Below are 20,292 nucleotides of genomic sequence, written 5' to 3'. Positions count from 1 at the left end.
TTATGCCAAGAGATTCCCTTCGACTCTTAAATATAGTAGGTATATAGGACTTGCCTTAAGGTGAAAAGTAAAAATTGTCGTTGAACAGCCTTTAACTTATCAGAAGGGATTTGGTAACTAAGGTTTTATACCACAGAGCTACATACATATATTTTAATAGAGATCTAACCTAAGTTGTTACAAGGGTGTTATTAACATTCGTATCTCTGAATTTAATCAGCGTTTAACAAAATCAAAAACTCCTTTTGCTTTCAAAATCAATGGCATCAATATGAAGACTAAAATTAAAAATACCAGCAACACCCAAATTAAAAAAGTTAAAAACTTTCTCTCGTCTATGGCTTGTAAAAAGTCAGCCGAAATGACGAAAATTGTTATATCTGCTGATATCTCTACCACGAGCTACGGGCCTGTTTTTAAAAGCCAGTTAAACATAAATCACCTTAACTATGTCTGCGGAACTTTTGATTGGTTATTCAGCCTGATGTTACTTTACCAAGTAGCGAGAAAGCAGAAACCAGAACAAATGTCGAACTTAATATGTAAATATGTATGTGTTAATTACTGGTTTTTCGAGTTGATAATATTATTAGCTAGTGAACAGTATTATTTAGTTATAAGCAGGTGTCATTTTCATGATAGTTGTATTAATTTTAAATCTTGAAATATATTTTAGTTTCTAACGGAGATATATTAAAAATGAATGATTACGAAGTGAGTAGAAAATATGTTTAAACACAATAATTTTAGTAATAAAATATCATGAATGTTCGGATTTTATATCAAGTGTATTCAAGCTTTAATTTATTGAGGTTGACCATTGGAGCTAAAAGCTAGGAATATGTATTCTAACACAATCGTGGAAAAATTAATTATTTCTTTAGTAAAAAGGAGAGATTGCTAACTTTTTAACAATACTAATACTTTGGAGTATGCCGTAAAGATAACAATAAAGCTTAGCATAGTTCGAGTGCATTGATGGAATTAAAGACGTGAGAAATATTGCAAAGTGTCTGCAAAACATTGTTATAAAAAATTTTGCACAGCAAATGTGTATGCTCATCCTTATTTGATTAAGACCTGAGTCAAGTTTTTAAAGTAAATTAATGTATGCTTATAACAAAAATTCCATTAAACTTCAACAACACATTAATGTTGTGCAAGTTTTCACCAATAACCTCTTCTTGTCCTTCTAAAGAACTAAAATTTAAATCTACTTGAACATTAAAATGTTTAATATAGCATGACATTCTTCTATTGCAAAGCTGTATATCAGTGTTAATGATATAAAGTGTGAAATTTCCTTAAAAATTAAAACTACCAAGTTAGATATTAGTAAATAAAATTTTACTTATGAAAAGGAACTAACTAACTAAAATCTAACTAACATAAATCTGATTTGAGTTTTTTTTTTAATCAAAGCCTACGAGATCTTTATACTAAGTTTACCGATGCTGCTTATTAACTCCCGAAATGTTGGCTTTAAAACCATTAGCAGATGTTAGTCTTGCTCTAATTGTATTTATATTATTTCTTTGCATTCGTTTATAATATAAATATGCTGATATATTGGTTTTATGTATTTGTTGTTGTTCACAAACTTAAAACCCTTTGACGCATGCGCAACAGTGTTATGATTCTTTCTTACTTGAGACATTCCTTTTCTTGCTTTAAATCCTTTAGTTTCTTTTATAAATTACTATAATTAATTTTGAATCTTAAGTTTTAAAAACACAAGGAAAAAAGACATTGATCATTTGAATATTACTCAAACTCTGGAATCGCGGCACTCGTTAACGAGCGAATTCATGTATTTTTTTCTTTTCGGATCGTTGTACTCGCTATAGAATACGCACTTTCGAAATTTCTCATTCGATAACGTGTTCGCGTTTGTACGAAAGAATCGAAATTTCACTCGTTAGCTATTTGAGAAAATAAAAAAATAAATTTAATATATGTAGGATATAACGTACGGCCAACCGACCAATATATACAAAATTGTAGATGACTCGCTAAGTCCGGTTTGCTGGAAACGAATGGTCCACTGATGTGCAGAAATAAAAAAAACTGGAGCAATTTCACTTCACAATGGATCAATTTCACTTTATTATAGAACTGGTGTTTTATCAAACTTTACAATATTTAGATCAATACTTTCATTCATTAATGTTATATTTCATCATTAATGTTATATTCGATTGCCTTTTTCGTTTCCTATTAAATGACTTATATTTTCTTCTTGAATTTTCTGTATGTTTTCTTTAGCTATTTTACGTAACTTATCACGTCCATCGTTTAACTCCATAACTGCTTCATTTTCTAAAATTTCGTTTAAGGCAGGTCTTCCTTTACCTGCATGTGGCAACCTGTTAAAATCTTAAATGGGGTTTGTTTTTTACTTCGATTTGGAAAATTATTTATAAATTGCTGAACCTTCCCGATATACTTGTATCACCGTGAGGTATTCGGATGAGATAACTTAGCTAACATTGGTATTACTACCCTATGCATTCGTTTCACTTGTCCGTTTTCTTTTGGCACTTTTGGCTGAAAATGTCAGCTTGTTTCGAAAGCCTGTCTATAACCACCTCCGCGCTTGTATCTTTTGTTGGGTAGAGCCAGCAAATTTTGTAAAAGCGTCGATCACAACTAAAATACATTTGTACTGTTTCCCGGTCGTTGTCATCGGACCTACATGATCTAATTAAAAATCGAATGTATAAATCTACAGAATACTGCTGGTGAATTTGAGATACCAAACGGCACAAATTTAAATTCAAATTGGCCTTTCATTGTTAAAAACGATGTATATTTTCTAGAACTTTCTTCGACAGGAACATGCAAAAATCCGTTAGACATATCTAATGTGGTGAAAACTTTATGTCCCTGGAGCTTCTCGACTACCTCAATTAATGTCATCGGAAAATTATCGCGCAAAATGTTCTCGTTTAATTTACGATAATCGCAACATAACCGCTTTGATTTATCTTTTTTAGATACAAGCACAATTGGCGGCACGTAATCGGATACACTTGAAGTAATAACATCTTCATCTAGCTATTGCTTTACTTGAGCATCTACGATTATTTGATCTTGAAATGATACACAGGTAGGTGGCTGATACACCGGAAAATCGTCCTTTAAAACAATTTTCATTTCCACCGGGGGAAATTTGATTCTTTTCCACTTCTAACATTTTTCCCTTATCGAGATGTGACAAATCATACGTTGATTCCGGCTCCTGTTCATTTATACAAATCATACTAAAAGCTGCTATTTCTGCCTCTTTTGCAATTTTACCATTATACTTTTTGTTGTTCTCCTGACAAATATCTGGTTTATCCTTCCTTAGAAACTTATCGCTCTCTTCGCTAACAATTAAATCGACTTGACCCAAAATTGAACGTCCTATTAATGCCGGATATTGAAGATCCCTATTGTTGACAATGTGAAAAATTACATTTATTTCAATATCATCTACTTTAGCTCTGGTTTCGAAACTACCTAACGTGACCACTTCTGAATTACCGATTCCGCCCAACACTCTTTTATCTTTGTTTGGCTTAGCTTTAAGATTGAGTTTTTCGACTGTATCTACCCTTATCAAACACAATCGACTACCTGTATCAACTAACGAAGGAAAAATTACATTCCTTACCTTTACCATTTTAAACTTTAGTCCAAAATCTGCCTCTGAAGGTTTGAACACTACTTCGGTAATTGTATTTAAATTGTTTCTTTCACCTTTCGTTTGAACTGTCGGACATTCGTTACTTTTATGGCCGACTTTGTTGCACTTGTAACATCTAAATTGTTGGTTTGTGCAATTCTTTGCTATATGCGAAGTTTCGCCACATTTGAAATATGCGCGGTTTAGAATTGAACGTTGAGTATTTTCCTTCCTATCTTCCTTGATACTAACTCCATCTTTAGTTTATATTTAATTATCTCATAAAATTTTATTTGCTTCTTTAATTCCCTTATACTCCTTGCTTGGTATAAAACCGACTTGTTCAATTTTGAATCGGGAATCCCTAGTATGAAATATTCTATTACGCTGGCTTCTTCCAGTTTTACCCGCTTCCTTATTTTCATTAAGGCATGTAAAAATTCAATAATTGTTTCGTTTTGTCTCTTTTGACGATTCCTTAAAAGCCTATGTGCATCAGCTGAAGAAAATGATATTTCGAATTCATCAATTGAAGCTTGTTTTAAAGATATCCAATCACGGTTTGGCTTCGAATAAATGTCCTATGCGAAGCTGTTTGGCATAAATAAATTTATGGATTTCCGACCAGCCTACTATATGTGCGTTTTCTTCAAAAGATTCTGCCCATTGATTTACTTCCAGCCCGTCTGTCCATTAAATGACGCCAAACTATCTTCAATTTCTCTAAATATAAAATGAGGAACCGTGGGTGGCACCGGACCTTTACCTAACACACTTTCACAAAGCGGCTCCATTGATTCGACCTCACTCTCGCTTTCATCATCATCGTTAAGAAAACCGTAGTGTGTCAGAAGTCTGTCTCGTAATTCCTTCTTGCGTCCATTTGTCGGTAGCCCTGCTTTTTTTTTTCATGTTTAATATAGTTTGAGCCTCCATTTTGAGTACTTCTTTTCAATTATGCAATACAACAAATGATAGGTATATATGATCTTATGAGATAATGTTATTTTATTAAACTTTATAATATGAAAGTACCGTGTAATCCTCGTTGTAACTCGAACTGCCTAAGTCAAACCAGCCGCTATAGTTTTGCAGCTGACGATGAACATACGCTGCCAAAACACTTTTCACCGCTTCACGCCGACTTTGCTGCTGCAACCTGTTCGTTGCCAACTTGATAGTAACGCGTAACGCTCGCTGTCTGTTACGCTTATGCACTTGTGTTACCGTATCCACTTCTGCTGCGCTATTGCGGCACAACCGTTTCGATGAATATTTCGCTCGACAACATGAACTATCTCCGACTAATGTTTTGCGAAATCTGCTACGCTGTTGCGGCGTTACCACACACTGCTCGTTCGAAAACACGAGCCAACTGCAACCAATTTGTTGCCGACTTGTTGATGAGGCTCGACCTCGCTGCTTGTTACACTTGTGTTCGTGTGCTGGGGTCGTACTTGCACTCTTCGCTGTTTCTGATGCGCTATTGCGGCGCAATCGTTTTCGCTGTATGTCTTGTTTGCCGACACGAACCAATTCCAACCTGGTTGTTGTACACGTACCGTAATGTCGCTGCTTGTTATGCTTCTGCACTTCTAGAAAACTCAAATGTACTGAAACTGTACTTCACCGTATGTACCTCCAAAATCGCTTCCAACACTTAGGTTTGTCTCGCTGGTCCACTGTAAAGTCTACCAGAGTTTCGATCTGGTGCCGAATGCTGCTGCCTTCGAGTTTGCTTTTACAGTGCACAATATGGCCAATAAAATCGGTTGAGTTGAGCCCTCAATTTGTAGGATATAACATACGGCCAACCGACCAATATATAGAAAATTGTAGATGACTCGATAAGTTCGGTTTGCTGGAAACGAATGGTCCACTGATGTGCAGAAATAAAAAAAGGTGCGTGGAGTCCCTACGCGCGGAAGAAGTTATACTCCTTAGTCATATTCCAAGAAATGCATATTATTTTGTATGAAAGAAAACTAGAAAACTTAAATTCACATTTTATAAATTTATTATGCACATTTTATAAAGCAAAGTCTAAATGAAGGACTTTTGACTCGGAAAGTAGTTCTGTCTCTTCGTTGAGGAAGGGAATATGCAGCGTAACCTTTCTTTTGTACCCTTCGAATTGGGTTGTCATATTATAATTTGTATATCTTATAACATGGTGTTTAGTCAATTTCTTGTATTCATTATTGGGGTTGCATTTGTATTGTGCACAAAACTGGGCCAGAGTTAGATTGTTCAATTCCTTCGTTCGTTGCTCGTATTTGTCGAACACATTCTCCCTCCAAATGTCTGTGGACTCGTCATTAAGCTCCGTCAATTCTTTGCGTGCTTTTTTCAATCTCTGTCGGCCATGACGGTGGGATGAATATTGTCGATGTAGAGGCTTCTGACATTGGTTTACGAAGTAGCCACCAAGCTGCTTCTTGGCTCGAAATCTCTACTGAGTTCAATAAGTCGACACTCATTTTTGTAGTGATTTCAACCACTCCAAAATTCGGATAATTTTCTGTGATTTCATTAATTTGTCTCTGTAAATTACTGATGACTCGGTTAGATTTATTAACATGGTCTACGACGTACGTCGCGCAGGAATATTCGTCTGATATGAACTGCAAATCCATATTCGATTTTAAAACATTAAATAAGAATTGGTTGAATGCATTATTCCATTTTTCCGCTGGTGTTCTTTTCAAGAAAATCCGTGGACGGTTAAGTATTTTATAGTACTTTTCATCCGAAGTTATATTGTTGCTTTGATAGAAATCATCAATGTCGTTGTAATCGGCTATTTCGTATTGAGACCTTATTTTTTTGTAATGACTGGCGTAACTGACGAAATTTGGGTCTACTTTCTTCATAGGGATGAGTATTTGTGTGGATCGAGAAGGCAGGAAAAGTGCTTCAAATCGACATTCTTGTGGCTTGATCGGAGGTCCAGCCGTCCCTAATCCATCAACACGCGTTGAAGGCCCAGCAGTTATCGGTGAATTAACGATTCATCAGTAGTTATAGATGCTCCTGCAGAGATTGATGGAACAGCAGACGTTGAATCTTTTTCACGCGCTCGATACTCTCTCTGATATTCTGCAGCTGTTTTCCTCTTTCTCGATTGACTGCCAGCTATCATTTCAAATTTCTCCTTTTTCCGTTCTGCTTTCTTTCGCGGTCGGTATTCGTGATAATATTGTGCTGTTTTCCCTCCTCTTGAAACACGGGCTGCACTGTCTTTTTCCACTGTAAAATCAATCTAAAATCAAACCATTAAAATTTTTGCCAACCCAATTGATATTAGTTTCAAAAGCACAAGTTTAATGCACAAGGTGTATCTATTACGGACAATTGAAATATTCAAGAGAAACTTACCATCACATAACCTGGAATCCGCTGTGTTATGCGTATTATCACTTTCACTTTTTTATTGTTTGTTTGAATCACTATTCACTGTGTACTAAAACTACAAATAGTACATCAATATTATATAGAACACGAATTAATTAGTAAATAAACACTGTCTACAAAAATGATCCTGTGAAGTCTTAACTTTTCAACGGCTAACGCAGAGTATTTCAACCAAAAGTCACACAAAATAGTTGAGAATGCGCAGAAATTAAACATAAACGAAAGACAAATAATGCGCAAGCATACAAACATACATATGCGTACTGTACTTATTATATATATATACTGTACTTATGCAGTCAGCATTATTATAAGTGTATAATTATTTCTATAAAACCTTGGAATTTATTCATTAAAATCATCACTCAGAAGTCGTTTTACCCGTTGTAACCGAGCGATCATTGAAGAAACATCATTTCTAATATGCCACTAGACAAAATTAGAAATGAACTTCTTAAATCTCACGCTGTCAGATAAAACGATATACCTCCTCATCGCGGGTGCTAATACTTTCGATTTGCAAAGAAAGTAAATGAAGACTGACTACAGAAATGATCCTGTGAAGTAGAGATGGCAAATATTTGAGTACCTGTGACTTTGTCACTGCTACTTAAAAATCACTGGTCACAGCTGTGACAAGTTTCCTAAAGTAGCAGTGACAGGAATTAACGAACAAAGTAGCAGTCACAGTATCACATGAAAAATTGCGACCGTGACAAAATAGCATTCACAGTATCATATGAAAAATTGCGACTGTGACAAAGGAGCAGTCACAGTATCATATGAAAAATTGCGACTGTGGCAAAGTAGCATTCACAGTATTATATGAAAAATTGCGACTGTGACAAAATAGCATTCACCGTGGGATATAAAAAATTGCGACTGCGATGAATTCATATTCATTAAGGCTATGAAATTTCTTCAATTTTAGACAAGTATAAATTAGTTAACATATAAAAAGTTAATTTATCTTTAAACGGGTAATATTCATGTACAAATTAAATTGATTACAGAAACCTCAATGCTGTAGTAAAGCCAATTATAAAACTTTTAATCTTAAAATTGCATCAATTTATATAGAAATTTAAAAAAACTTATAAAAAGTATTTTATAAGTAACGAAATATTTTTAAAAGTATGTTTTCGTTTACTTTAAATAGCTTCTATTGAGTATCCTTATATTGAAAAAAACCTTCAGAGAATATATTTAGTGCGACTTTAAAAATGTGCGTCTTAAAAAATAACGAATCATTTACATTAATTTTTGTACGAAACTGTTACAAATCAGTTTACTTATACTTAATAAAAATTAAAGATGTCTGTGTTAAAAAGAACCAAAATGAGTTATGTGTGGCAATTTTTTAAAGAAGTGGATGCTGTTTTCGCAAAATGTGATATTTTGCCCTTCTTTTCCATTTAATGTAAATATTTTTAACACTATTTAATTTTATCTTTTATGTATATACTTTGTATTTGGTGATTTTCTAAAAATGAATTTACTATGTTAATTTCTGTTTATTCTAATAAATATGTACATTGTACCTAAATGAAAAAAGGAAACAATTTTGTTCCTATGTTTGTTACAATTTTTATTCTAGTCACAGTCACAGTTTAAAATCACTGCTACTAAAGGGTGATTTTTTAAGAGCTTGATAACTTTTTTTTAAAAAAAAACGCATAAAATTTGCAAAATCTCATCGGTTCTTTATTTGAAAGACATTTACTTTTTGAAGATAATTTCATTTAAATGTTGACCGCGGCTGCGTCTTAGGTGGTCCATTCGGAAAGTCCAATTTTGGGCAACTTTTTCGAGCATTTCGGCCGGAATAGCCCGAATTTCTTCGGAAATGTTGTCTTCCAAAGCTGGAATAGTTGCTGGCTTATTTCTGTAGACTTTAGACTTGACGTAGCCCCACAAAAAATAGTCTAAAGGCGTTAAATCGCATGATCTTGGTGGCCAACTTACGGGTCCATTTCTTGAGATGAATTGTTGTCCGAAGTTTTCCCTCAAAATGGCCATAGAATCGCGAGCTGTGTGGCATGTAGCGCCATCTTGTTGAAACCACATGTCAACCAAGTTCAGTTCTTCCATTTTTGGCAACAAAAAGTTTGTTAGCATCGAACGATAGCGATCGCCATTCACCGTAACGTTGCGTCCAACAGCATCTTTGAAAAAATACGGTCCAATGATTCCACCAGCGTACAAACCACACCAAACAGTGCATTTTTCGGGATGCATGGGCAGTTCTTGAACGGCTTCTGGTTGCTCTTCACCCCAAATGCGGCAATTTTGCTTATTTACGTAGCCATTCAACCAGAAATGAGCCTCATCGCTGAACAAAATTAAAGCGCGAAACACATTTCGAACCGAACACTGATTTTGGTAATAAAATTCAATGATTTGCAAGCGTTGCTCGTTAGTAAGTCTATTCATGATGAAATGTCAAAGCATACTGAGCATCTTTCTCTTTGACACCATGTCTGAAATCCCACGTGATCTGTCAAATACTAATGCATGAAAATCCTAACCTCAAAAAAATCACCCGTTACAAAGTCACAGTCACAAGTAGCAGTGTTCCTTAAAAGTCACAACATCGCCCATCACTACTGTGAAGTATACTCTTAACTTTTCAACGGCCAAGGCAGAGAATTTCAACCAAAAGTCACACAAAATAGTTGAGAATTCGCAGAAATGAAACAGAAACGAAAGAAAAATAATGCACAAGCATACAAACATACATATGCGCACACATGTGAATTTGTCACCAACCACAAATTGAAACATTGTTCTACAAAAACAACAATAGCATAAGCATGGCAACATTGTGTTGCTGGTAAAAAATCCCAGCTGTGCCGAAAGAAACTAACAAACGATCGCCGATTGTCACCGCTTCCCTTGCTGCTCTAACATCTTCGCCGACAAGGTAGCACAAATATGTAGCGTTAGACAACTATCGCAACCTTTTCCGAACTCGTATAAGAAGTATAACTTCAAAAAACTGGACCAACTTCACTTCACAAGGGATCAATTTCACTTTATTAAAGAACTGGTGTTTTATCAAACTTTCAATGTTTAGATCAATACTTTATTAAAGAACTGGTGCTTTTAATACGAATCTACAATAAACCAATAATTAGGTACACATTCTCGGTCGCCGTCCGCTATTCAAATGAAGTCCGTTATTGGTTTTATTCCGTTCGAGTCCCTTTTTCGTTCAGTAAGTGTTGTCGTGTGTCAAAAACGTTCAGCCCGCACGGTCGAATTTGTTCGTCCTACATATATCAGTTAAAAATAATCGGAAGCTAAATGTAAGTTATTTTCTTTTATTGAAATTATTTAACACGTATTATAATTCTTCTTCTTCTTTACTGACGTAGACACCGCTTACGCGATTACAGCCGAGTCAAAAACAGCGCGCCAATCGTTTCTTCTCTTCGCTACGCGGCGCCAATTGGATATTCCAAGCGACGCCAGGTCCTTCTCCAATTGGTCCTTCCAACGGAGTGGAGGTCTTCCTCTTCCTTTGTTTCCCCCTGCGGGTACTGCGTCGAACACTTTCAGAGCTGGAGTGTTTTCATCCATCCGGACAACATGACCTAGCCAGCGTGGCCGCTGTCTTTTAATTCGCTAAACTATATCCAATGTCGTCGTATATCTCGTATAGCTCATCGTTCCATCGTAGCAGGACGGGAATTATGAGTGATTTATAGAGTTTGGTTTTTGTTCGTCCAGAGAGGACTTTGCTTCTCAAAACTCAGTCCGAAGTAGCACTTGTTGGCAAGAGTGATTCTGCGTTTGATTTCCAAGCTGACATTGTTGGTGGTGTTAATGCTGGTTCCTAAATAGACGAAATTATCTACAACTTCAAAGTTATGACTGTCAACTGTGACGTGAGAGCCAAGTCGCGAGTGCGAGGACTGTTTGTCTGATGACAGGAGATATTTCGTCTTGCCCTTGTTCAGTCTGGAGAAAGCAGAATTAACGGCGCGGGTGTTGAGGGCGATGATATCAATATCATCGGCATAGGCCAGCAGCTGTACACTCTTATAAAAGATTGTACCTGCTCGATTAAGTTCTGCAGCTCGAATAATTTTCTCCAGCAGTAGATTGAAGAAGTCGCATGATAGGGAGTCGCTTTGTCTGAAACCTCGTTTGGTATCGAACGGGTCGGAGACGTCCTTCCCGATCCTGACGGAGTTTTTGGTGCTGCTCAACGTCAGTTTACACCACGAAGAGGTGGTGTGTGTCGATTCTCCTTTTACGGGATGGCGTATGGTGAATATCTGATCGGTTGTTGATTTACCAGGCCTAAATCCGCACTGATAAGGTCCAATCAGTTTGTTTACGGTGGGCTTTAATCTTTCACACAATACGCTAGGCAGAACCATATAAGCGAAGTTGAGGAGGCTAATCCCACGGTAGTTGGCGCAGAATGTGGGGTCTCCTTTTTTATGGATTGGGCATTGCACACTTTAATTCCAATCGTTGGGCATACTTTCTTCCGACCATATTTTGCAAAAAAGCTGATGCATGCTCCTTATAAGTTCTTCGCCACGGAGTCTGAATAGCTCGGCCGGCAATCCACCGGTCCCTGCCGCTTTGTTGTTTTTCAGGCGGGCAATAGCTATTCGAACTTCTTCATGGTCGGGCAATGGAACGCCTGCTCCATCGTCATCGATTGGGTATCGGTTTCTCCTTCTCCTGGTGTTGTGCGTTCACTGCCATTCAGCAGGCTGGAGAAGTGTTCCCTCCATAATTTAAGTATGCTCTGGGCATCGGTGACCAGATCACCTTGGGGGGTTCTACAAGAGTATGCTCCGGTCTTGAAACCTTCTGTAAGCCGCCGCATCTTTTCGTAGAATTTTCGAGCATTACCCCTCTCGGCTAGCTTATCAAGCTCTTCGTACTCACGCATTTCGGCCTCTTTCTTTTTCTGTGTGAAAATGCGTCTCGCTTCCCTTTTCAAATCTCGGTATCTATCCCATCCCGCACGTGTTGTGGTCGATCGTAACGTTGCGAGGTAGGCAGCCTGTTTTGTCTCCGCTGCGACACGGCACTCCTCGTCGTACCAGCTGTTCTTTTGCACTTTCCGAAAACCAATGGTTTCGGTTGCAGCTGTACGTAAGGAGTTTGAAATGCCGTCCCACAGTTCCCTTATACCGAGTTGTTGACGAGTGCTCTCAGAGAGCAGGAGTGCAAGCCGAGTAGAGAATCGTTCGGCTGTCTGTTGTGATTGCAGCTTCTCGACGTCGAACCTTCCTTGTGTTTGTTGGCGTGCGTTTTTTGCTGCGCAGAGGCGGGTGCGAATCTTAGCTGCAACAAGATAGTGGTCCGAGTCGATGTTAGGACCTCGGAGCGCACGCACATCTAAAACACTTGAGACGTGTCTTCAATTTATCACATCATGATCAATCTGGTTGGTAGTTTTTCGATCCGGAGACAGCCAGGTAGCTTGATGGATCTTCTTATGCTGGAATCTAGTACTACAGATAACCGTATTTCGGGCCCGGGCGAAGTCGATCAACCTGAACGCATTTGGGGATGTTTCCTCGTGGAGGCTGAATTTACCGACCGTAGTGCCAAAGATACCTTCTTTGCCCACCCTGGCGTTAAAGTCGCCAAGCACGATTTTAAAGGGGGTCTCTCATCCAAGGCTGTTGGTGGTTTTTCATTGGGGTTGTTTTCTACGTGGCGGGTCCCAAACCCAGCGCACAACCCTATGCAGGGGATGTTTCGCCTTCTCACTTTAGCTCGCCTTCAAACGAATGTTCTTAGGCTACCCAGAGGATACTTGGTCAAAGACCGGAAGTCGTGAGCTGCTTGAGTCATATGTAGAAGAATCGTTTCGGGCCACTCCCAAGTGAGGGAGTTCACTTGCGTGAACTTCTACACATGACTCCATCCTCCGTATTATAATTATAACTAATTATTTAAGAACAAATGTAAACCATATAAATATGTGTATTTTTTGCTACAGCATCAGGACTTGGCAAAAAATATTTTGCCTAATTGTGGGCAAGGCAAAATTGCAACAAATAAACTATGGGCCACCGATGAAAAATGTTAAAACTTGGCGAAAAGTAAGATCAATAAATAATATTAATTAAATAAATAAAATAATAGATGATTAAAATAATAATAAAATACAAAAATAGGTATAGGTAGCAGAAGAGCAACTCCTCAGAGCTACGGGGATAGATGTTGCAGTAGAAGTGTTGACAATAGTTAAATCTTTTGGAAATGTAGTGCCCGAAGAAGCCCATTGTCGAAAGCGAAAAGCTTCCTTTTTTAAAATCCAATTTACTCGCATATGAAGCAACGCAAGCCCAAATCAATAAAATAATGTGAAACTAATTGCTTAGAGCAATTGAGATCTCTCCAAATAAAAGAAGAAACTCTTACAGCAGATATGAAAATAAAAGCTGTAGAGTTGCAAATTAAAACTTATGAGCTTGATATTTTAAAGAGAAAAGTTCAGAAATAAACCCCAAAATATATGATATGTTAATTCCAAGTTCCTGTTTTCATTGAAAACTAGCTGACTCGGCAGCCGTTGTCCTGCGTGAAATTATGTATTTTGAAATGAAAAGAAACTTAAATTTATCATTTCATTTTTTTTTTTTTCAATGTAACGCAGCTTTATAAACAACGTTTCTTGGTTTCTGTTCCGGTGTATAGAAAAAATGGTTTTCCAACTCGGGAGCACACTACGGCCGTGTGAAAAACATAGCATTTCCTTATTTATGCCGGAATACGTTTGAACTGAAATGGAAAATCGTTAGAACTCAAAGGAATTCGTAGAATCAAGCATTCTCCCCTTTGTATTCGGCGCATGAAGATTGCAAAACATAATAACGACGGATCATACTTTGAGACGCAAATGATACGGTGGCATACCAAGCCTGTCCAAGCCTGAATTTGACTTTGAATCTTCCAGTGTGAATATTTGGGTGACCAACTTAGTGAGGAATACAAATCACTGTATTTAGATGTTTCGATTTGCACCCGCACTCGCGCTAGCATTTAAAATGAAAAAACAGTGTATTTAGGCATAGTACAATATATTTGGAATTATCCTTTATTTCACATTTCACATTTACATAAAGTTGTGGTATTATTAAATTAATGTCCAATGTGTTGGATCGCTGCAAGTCGGCACGGGCGGAACGCTGTCAATCGGAACCAAAAGTAATGTTGACGCGGCGTAGCATCGAATCGAATGTGTGTTAAACAGCGATAATCCTATCCTTTTGATAGTTGACAGCTACTATGGTGAAATCAAATGTGTTCCCAGGTGTGGTGTATTGGTGGTGTGGTGTATTGGTGTTGTGTCTAGCTAGGGTGCGCCAGTTTTTCCCGGGTAGAGTGGGTGTAGGCTTAACACATTTAAACACAGTTTAAGTCAACAACAGCGGTACTTTTGGCAGCTAACATTGCGCGTGCACTTAAGGAATCGTAGTTACGATAATTTAGCCAATGTCCGAACATTTGTGATGAACTCATCTTTCGTGAATTGATATCGAGCCACCGGAAGTATCAACCGAAATTGTACCATTTCCAATTTTTAGCGAAGACGATGTAAAATGTTTTTGGCAATGTCGATGTTTATATCGAAAAGAATGCGAACTTCATTTTCATTCCAGTGATTAACGTGCTCCAGCAAATGTAATTTCTGGCTTACTTCTCCAAAACTTGCACACATCGAACCATTCAGAGTAAGCAATGACTTAAATATAGTTGAACCGCGTACATTAATCAATAGCAACCGAAGGTAGAAACAATCGTCGTTTTTCGGGTGGATTGTGTAAATTCGTCCCAATGCATTAGACACCTGGATGTCAATCTACCGGTTGGCTTTGCTTCCTGCATAACTATTTCTTCGACGATGCAATCCATGTATAATATCAAGGTATTTCCGAATAGAGCAATGTTCTCACAAACTGATCACTGACGAAAGTTGAAAAAAACTCGAAAATGTTAATTTTATTGCTGGCGATGTTTCCACTGGCTATACTGTATTCTCTGGGTTGAAATACACCTTTGCGAGACGCACAACAGTCGGAAAACGTTTGTGAATTGCAAAAGTAAATATCCTACAAAGCGCTTTATTGCAGTTCAAGTATCGTTCAAGACCAATAATCGTCGTGTTGCTTCCTATGGTGACGTACTTACAAAGTATTTTATCGATTTCACCACACTGCAATACTAAACAGTGAAATGAGTTTTGAATATGAATTAGACAATAATGGTGAATATAGTACGATCCATGTGTTGTCAACTTCGCTATTCACTCTTCTAAGTTGAATGCTGAATGTTCTGTTATCTGGTGAACGACGCCGATAGAGTTGATATCCATCATTTCCAGTTTGTGTTTCCGAAAGAAAAGCACGTGGATACTGTTTCGTGCATTTATTTCAGACATACAAACCGAAAAGGGATTGTAGTGTCCGCAAGGTCCATGAACCATATTGGTTTCCACCATTTCATATAATACTGGATCTTTCTCTACATCAGGAATTTCTGGAGAAATGATTTCATCAATTTGATCTGGCTCTCAATATTCAGTTGACGGCAACTTTTCTGAAGAATACATCCAGGAAAAACATCGTTGGCTCTCCATGCACTACGCTCCTACAAATCTTTCCTTATCGGCAATTCACTTAGACAATATGATAACATTCTATGAACTGGCATCCGCACTCGTACATGCCAAAGGCAAAACACCTGGCATCGATCGTATATCTTATCCGATGCTATCAAATCTACCTCTAATCGCCAAAAAAAGATTACTATCCCTCTACAACAATATCTTTGCGAAAGGCTACTATCCTCATGCTTGGAAAACTGCCGCAGTCATTCCAATAATCAAACCACATAAGGCGTCCAACTTGGTTTCTTCTTATAGACCTATTTCTTTGCTTTCTTGCTTCAGTAAAACGTTTGAAAAAATTATTGCGAAGCGACTAATTTGGTTCATTACCAAAAATAATCGTATCAAACATAATCAAACTGCTTTTAGAAGCAGACAAAGTACAACCGACTCACTTTTGCAACTGCAACATTTTGTATCCGACTCGATTGCCACAAAAAGCCACGCCACAATCTTGGCTACCGACTTCGAGAAAGCCTTTGATCGCGTTGGCGTTCACGCAGTACTGAGCCAACTTGCAGACTGGAAGGTTGGTTCAAAAGCTTTGATGATAATAAAAGCGTTTATGATCCACCGACAGTTCCGAGTTCGTGTTAATAATACTTTTTCGGAGGTAAACCCTCTTAACAACGGTATACCCCAAGGCGTTTGATAAACTCACCGATATCTGCGTAAATATAAAAAATATTAAAATAACTATGTATGCCGATGATGCTTTTATTTACACTAATTTGAAAGATCCGCATGCAACTAATGATGTTTTCAATAAAGTACTTACGATGATTCAAAAAATGGGGTTCACTTTCCGGAGCATCTATCTCAACTTCTAAATGTAAATTATTACATTTAATTTTTGACAATACTTAAATATCATGTGTAAATAACTTAAAAATATTAGGAATATATTTTGACAATAAGTTTACATTTAAGCATCACTGTATTAACCTTAGAAAATCGCTTTCTAGTAGACTAAACATAATTAAGTATTTATCTAGTAAACGGTCATTTATACATACAAATACACTTATTAATATTACAAGAGCCATAATACTCTCTAAAATTGACTATGGCCTACCGATTTACGGTTGGGGCTCGAACACTAACATCAAGCAGTCGGAGGCTCCATACCACGCCGCGATTCGTCGTAGCTTAAACGCTTTTCCTACATCACCAACTACATGTATCTTAGGAGAAAGTGGCTTACCGTCAATAAAGGAAAGAGTTTACGAAAAAACGATACAACTTCTTCCAAAAATACTTAATTCTCCAAACACTGGCATTCAGAAATGTATAACGCTTGCAGCAAAACACAAAAGGAATTTTCAACTTAAATCTACCCTCCGCCGCTGTCTTCAGTTTGCAAAAACTTTAAACATTCATATCCCATCTAAATTTTATACAACCAACACTCAACCTGAATGGCTGATTAGTGATGTTTCAATAGATACATCTCTACATAATTTCAAAAAATCCACCACCAGTAACACAGTTTTTCAACAAAACTTCTTAGAACTAACCTCTATAAGAATAAAAAGTTTAAAGAAATTTTCACAGATGCGTCCAAATTAACAAACACTGCCTATGCTGTTACTACAGCTTACGGGACAACTATTACTGGCGGAATTCTTCCATCATATTCGTCCGTATTTACCGCCGAGGCAATTGGAATATATATGGCATTAAAATATGCTATCCTTATTCGCTCCGACAGCTTTTCCTGCTTGAACGCCATACGCAACATACGAAATAATTCCATAGTAATATCTAAAATTAGAGATATTTGCATTAAACATAAACGAAAAATAGCGCTTCTGTGGGTGCCAGGTCACGTTGGCATTCCTGGGAACGAATATGCGGACAACGCGGCAAGATTCTTCGAATCTGCCCCAACTTTTCTCAACGAGGTGCAAGACCAAAATGACCTCAGTAAAATGTTAAGCAGACACATATATGAAAAGAAAGTTGCAGACTGGAAGAAATTTAAACACACATACGCAATTCTAAACAAACTGCGCGAAAAGGTACGCTACCCCAACAACATCTCAAGACAGCAAGCAACAATTTTTACTCGATTAAGGATCGGACACACGCAAATCACTCACCAACATCTTCTTGGCGGCAGTCCTATACCATCCTGCCCTTTCTGCCCCAGCACATTATCCATGGAACATATATTCAATATCTGTCCAGCACTAGAGAGTATTAGGCAAAAACACTTTAATTCTAGTAAATAACAAACATTGTTAAATACTCCATCTTTCGCAAACATTGTTAATATATGCAATTTTCTAAAAGAATGTAATTTTTGTAATAAAATATGAACTTTGTAACTTTATACAATTATATCGGAGGCGATGGCCACAGTAGCTTGTACTCCTTTCTTACTATTAGGTTTAATATTCTGTATATTTTTCCTAATAAAATAATAATAATAATAATTTGATCTGGTGTAACCATCATCCACCATCCAAAGAAGAATATGTGCGTGCCGAAAACCTATATTTTGCCACTCAACAGAGTACATCTAGCATATGCGCCAGGAGAACGAAAACTGATACCGCGTGGAGGAGTTTCTCCCAAAAATATCAACGTTAGTTCTAATAATTCTAATAATTTTCCATCAATATGTAACATTGGGCGAGAATATTCCCTTAAGGTTTGAAGCATGTTGACTTCGGAACTGACTACGCATTCTACGAACGGTGCTGACGGATAAAACAGTTTCAGAAGCATGATCCGCACTATACGTTTGAGCAACTGCTGAAAGAATATAGGCTGCTTTCCTATAATTTGTATTAAAGAAATAAGTATATTGTTAAAATACATGTCCACCTAAAAACCAAAATTAACTTTCCTGTTACTGGTGTTCGTGTGATCCAATGCGGACGCAAGATTTCCTGACATTATTTTGCGCTGTTTAATTTCTTTATTTCGTGGTATTAATGTTTTATTTTGACCAATAAACCCATCGTCTTTATAATCATCATGATCAAACTCTTCGTCACTAAGAGAGGTTGAAAGCGTTGCAGGTTCTAATGTTTTTCGTTTTCTGATTTCTTCTTTTTCAACTCTGTTCATCATTTTCAATACCTTCGCTGCTTTTATTTCTTTTTTTTTTTTGTACAAATTTTACGTCTACTCTACCCATCACATACTTTCCTTCTGACTTTGGTCTAATAAAAATTGCTTATCTTCTTCGATTTTTATTAAATTTAAAGCATCATGATGAGCTATGTCAAAGATTAAATTAATGTTTTTCATAAACGTATTTTCTTTTGCAATCTGCACATATCTTCTGCGATTTTTATTCCGGCAGATATTGCGATATTCATCCAATATTCATGCCATTTTTCTTATAATATTCCGCCCCTCAACAATTGGAATATTTGCTTTACACCATATATCACAAATGCTTTGAACAACTATTTTCACGCTATTTCTTTGAGATTTATTAAGTTCTGAATGATGGAAAAAATAAACTTGTAAAGTATCAAGAACCGTTGGTAACAGCCTGCCATCAGAGCAAGGTTTGGATTTGCCAATCAGATGAATTGTACTTTTAGATCGCGTAGAAGTCATATTATTACTTATTAGTCAAATTATTACAAGATTATAACAAATTATTACAAAATAATTTATTATTTACAGCAATTTAAACGTACAGACTGCTTTTGTTTGAGAGCAAATCAAAACTGACAAAATACGCTTATTCCGCAGTCGACGCCAATTTTTACGTTAAAGTACCGCTATTTTTGCATTTTGCTTTGCTTTGCTATTTCTTCTCGCTCTTTGAAACACGCTCTTTAAAGCTAAAGAGAAAAAAAACTAAGATTGATATGTTCAAAACAAATATTGATAAAAAAATGCAATAGCAAATCACTAAATTGAATAACATAACCAGTGGTAAAATCTGACGTCGTTGAGGCAGTTCTAAATCTTATCCGAATGAGCTCAAAATTTTTTTCAGGTATTTTCTCACCAAAAGGATCCAAAAAATCAAAGAGCGCTACAATATTTTCACCATGGATTTTTTTTCTATGAAACTTGAATCGCCCTAACATACATAATATTGCTGTGATAAATTTAATTTCTATTAGTAAGAAAAATATTTATTTGTATAGTATACGATGTTAAAAGGCATACATACATCTTCTATCCTATCTTGTGGATCTGCACATGCTCATATGAGTGTATGTATACACCAGAGGCCTGCACGATTAAGGTAGGCATCGTACGATTACGTTACTAAGTAACACTTCTGACGATTACCACGATGCGAAGGTAACATTGCGCATCGGCATCGCGGCATCGTGGCATCGTACGATTACTATCTGGTATCGTCAATGGCAAATGAAACGCTATAGTCTTATATGATGTTAATTCGTTGCTGGCTCGACAACGACTGAACGATAGAGCAGAGCCGCTCAAAATAATGCGCAATTTATTTACCAACGCATACAATCACACATTTGATATCTGCTAGCGTATGATTGTGTGCGCGCGCTTGCTTAGTACACTGAGTGAAATCGTGCTATTTGGTTATTTTGTTATTAAAAAT

General features: G+C 37.0%; 1 protein-coding gene and 1 non-coding gene across 11 annotated transcripts in view; one reads left to right on the top strand and one right to left on the bottom strand.

The window, feature by feature from the left end:
• Nucleotides 1-560: 560 nt before the first annotated feature.
• LOC115066680 (homogentisate 1,2-dioxygenase) overlaps nt 561-20,292 on the top strand; it is a 312,248-nt gene continuing 292,516 nt past the window's right edge. For 7 of the 10 annotated variants that reach the window (XM_049462665.1, XM_049462657.1, XM_049462664.1 and 4 more), the window contains exon 1: nt 685-714. In XM_049462665.1, coding sequence (XP_049318622.1) covers nt 700-714 — 15 coding nt within the window. In that variant the 5' untranslated portion in view covers nt 685-699. Of the gene's footprint in view, nt 715-3,091; nt 3,110-20,292 lie in introns of those variants that run through there. The other 3 variants (XM_049462660.1, XM_049462661.1, XM_049462662.1) reach the window with 3 other exon arrangements.
• Nucleotides 7,445-7,658, bottom strand: LOC125776047 (small nucleolar RNA U3). The gene has a single exon (XR_007421466.1). It is a non-coding gene; the product is annotated as a small nucleolar RNA U3 (small nucleolar RNA).

Source organism: Bactrocera dorsalis, chromosome 1 (assembly GCF_023373825.1).
Source record: "Bactrocera dorsalis isolate Fly_Bdor chromosome 1, ASM2337382v1, whole genome shotgun sequence".
NCBI lineage: Eukaryota > Metazoa > Arthropoda > Insecta > Diptera > Tephritidae > Bactrocera > Bactrocera dorsalis.
The sequence above is the reverse complement of the archived record's forward strand: the minus strand, read 5'-3'. Positions and strand labels throughout refer to the sequence as shown.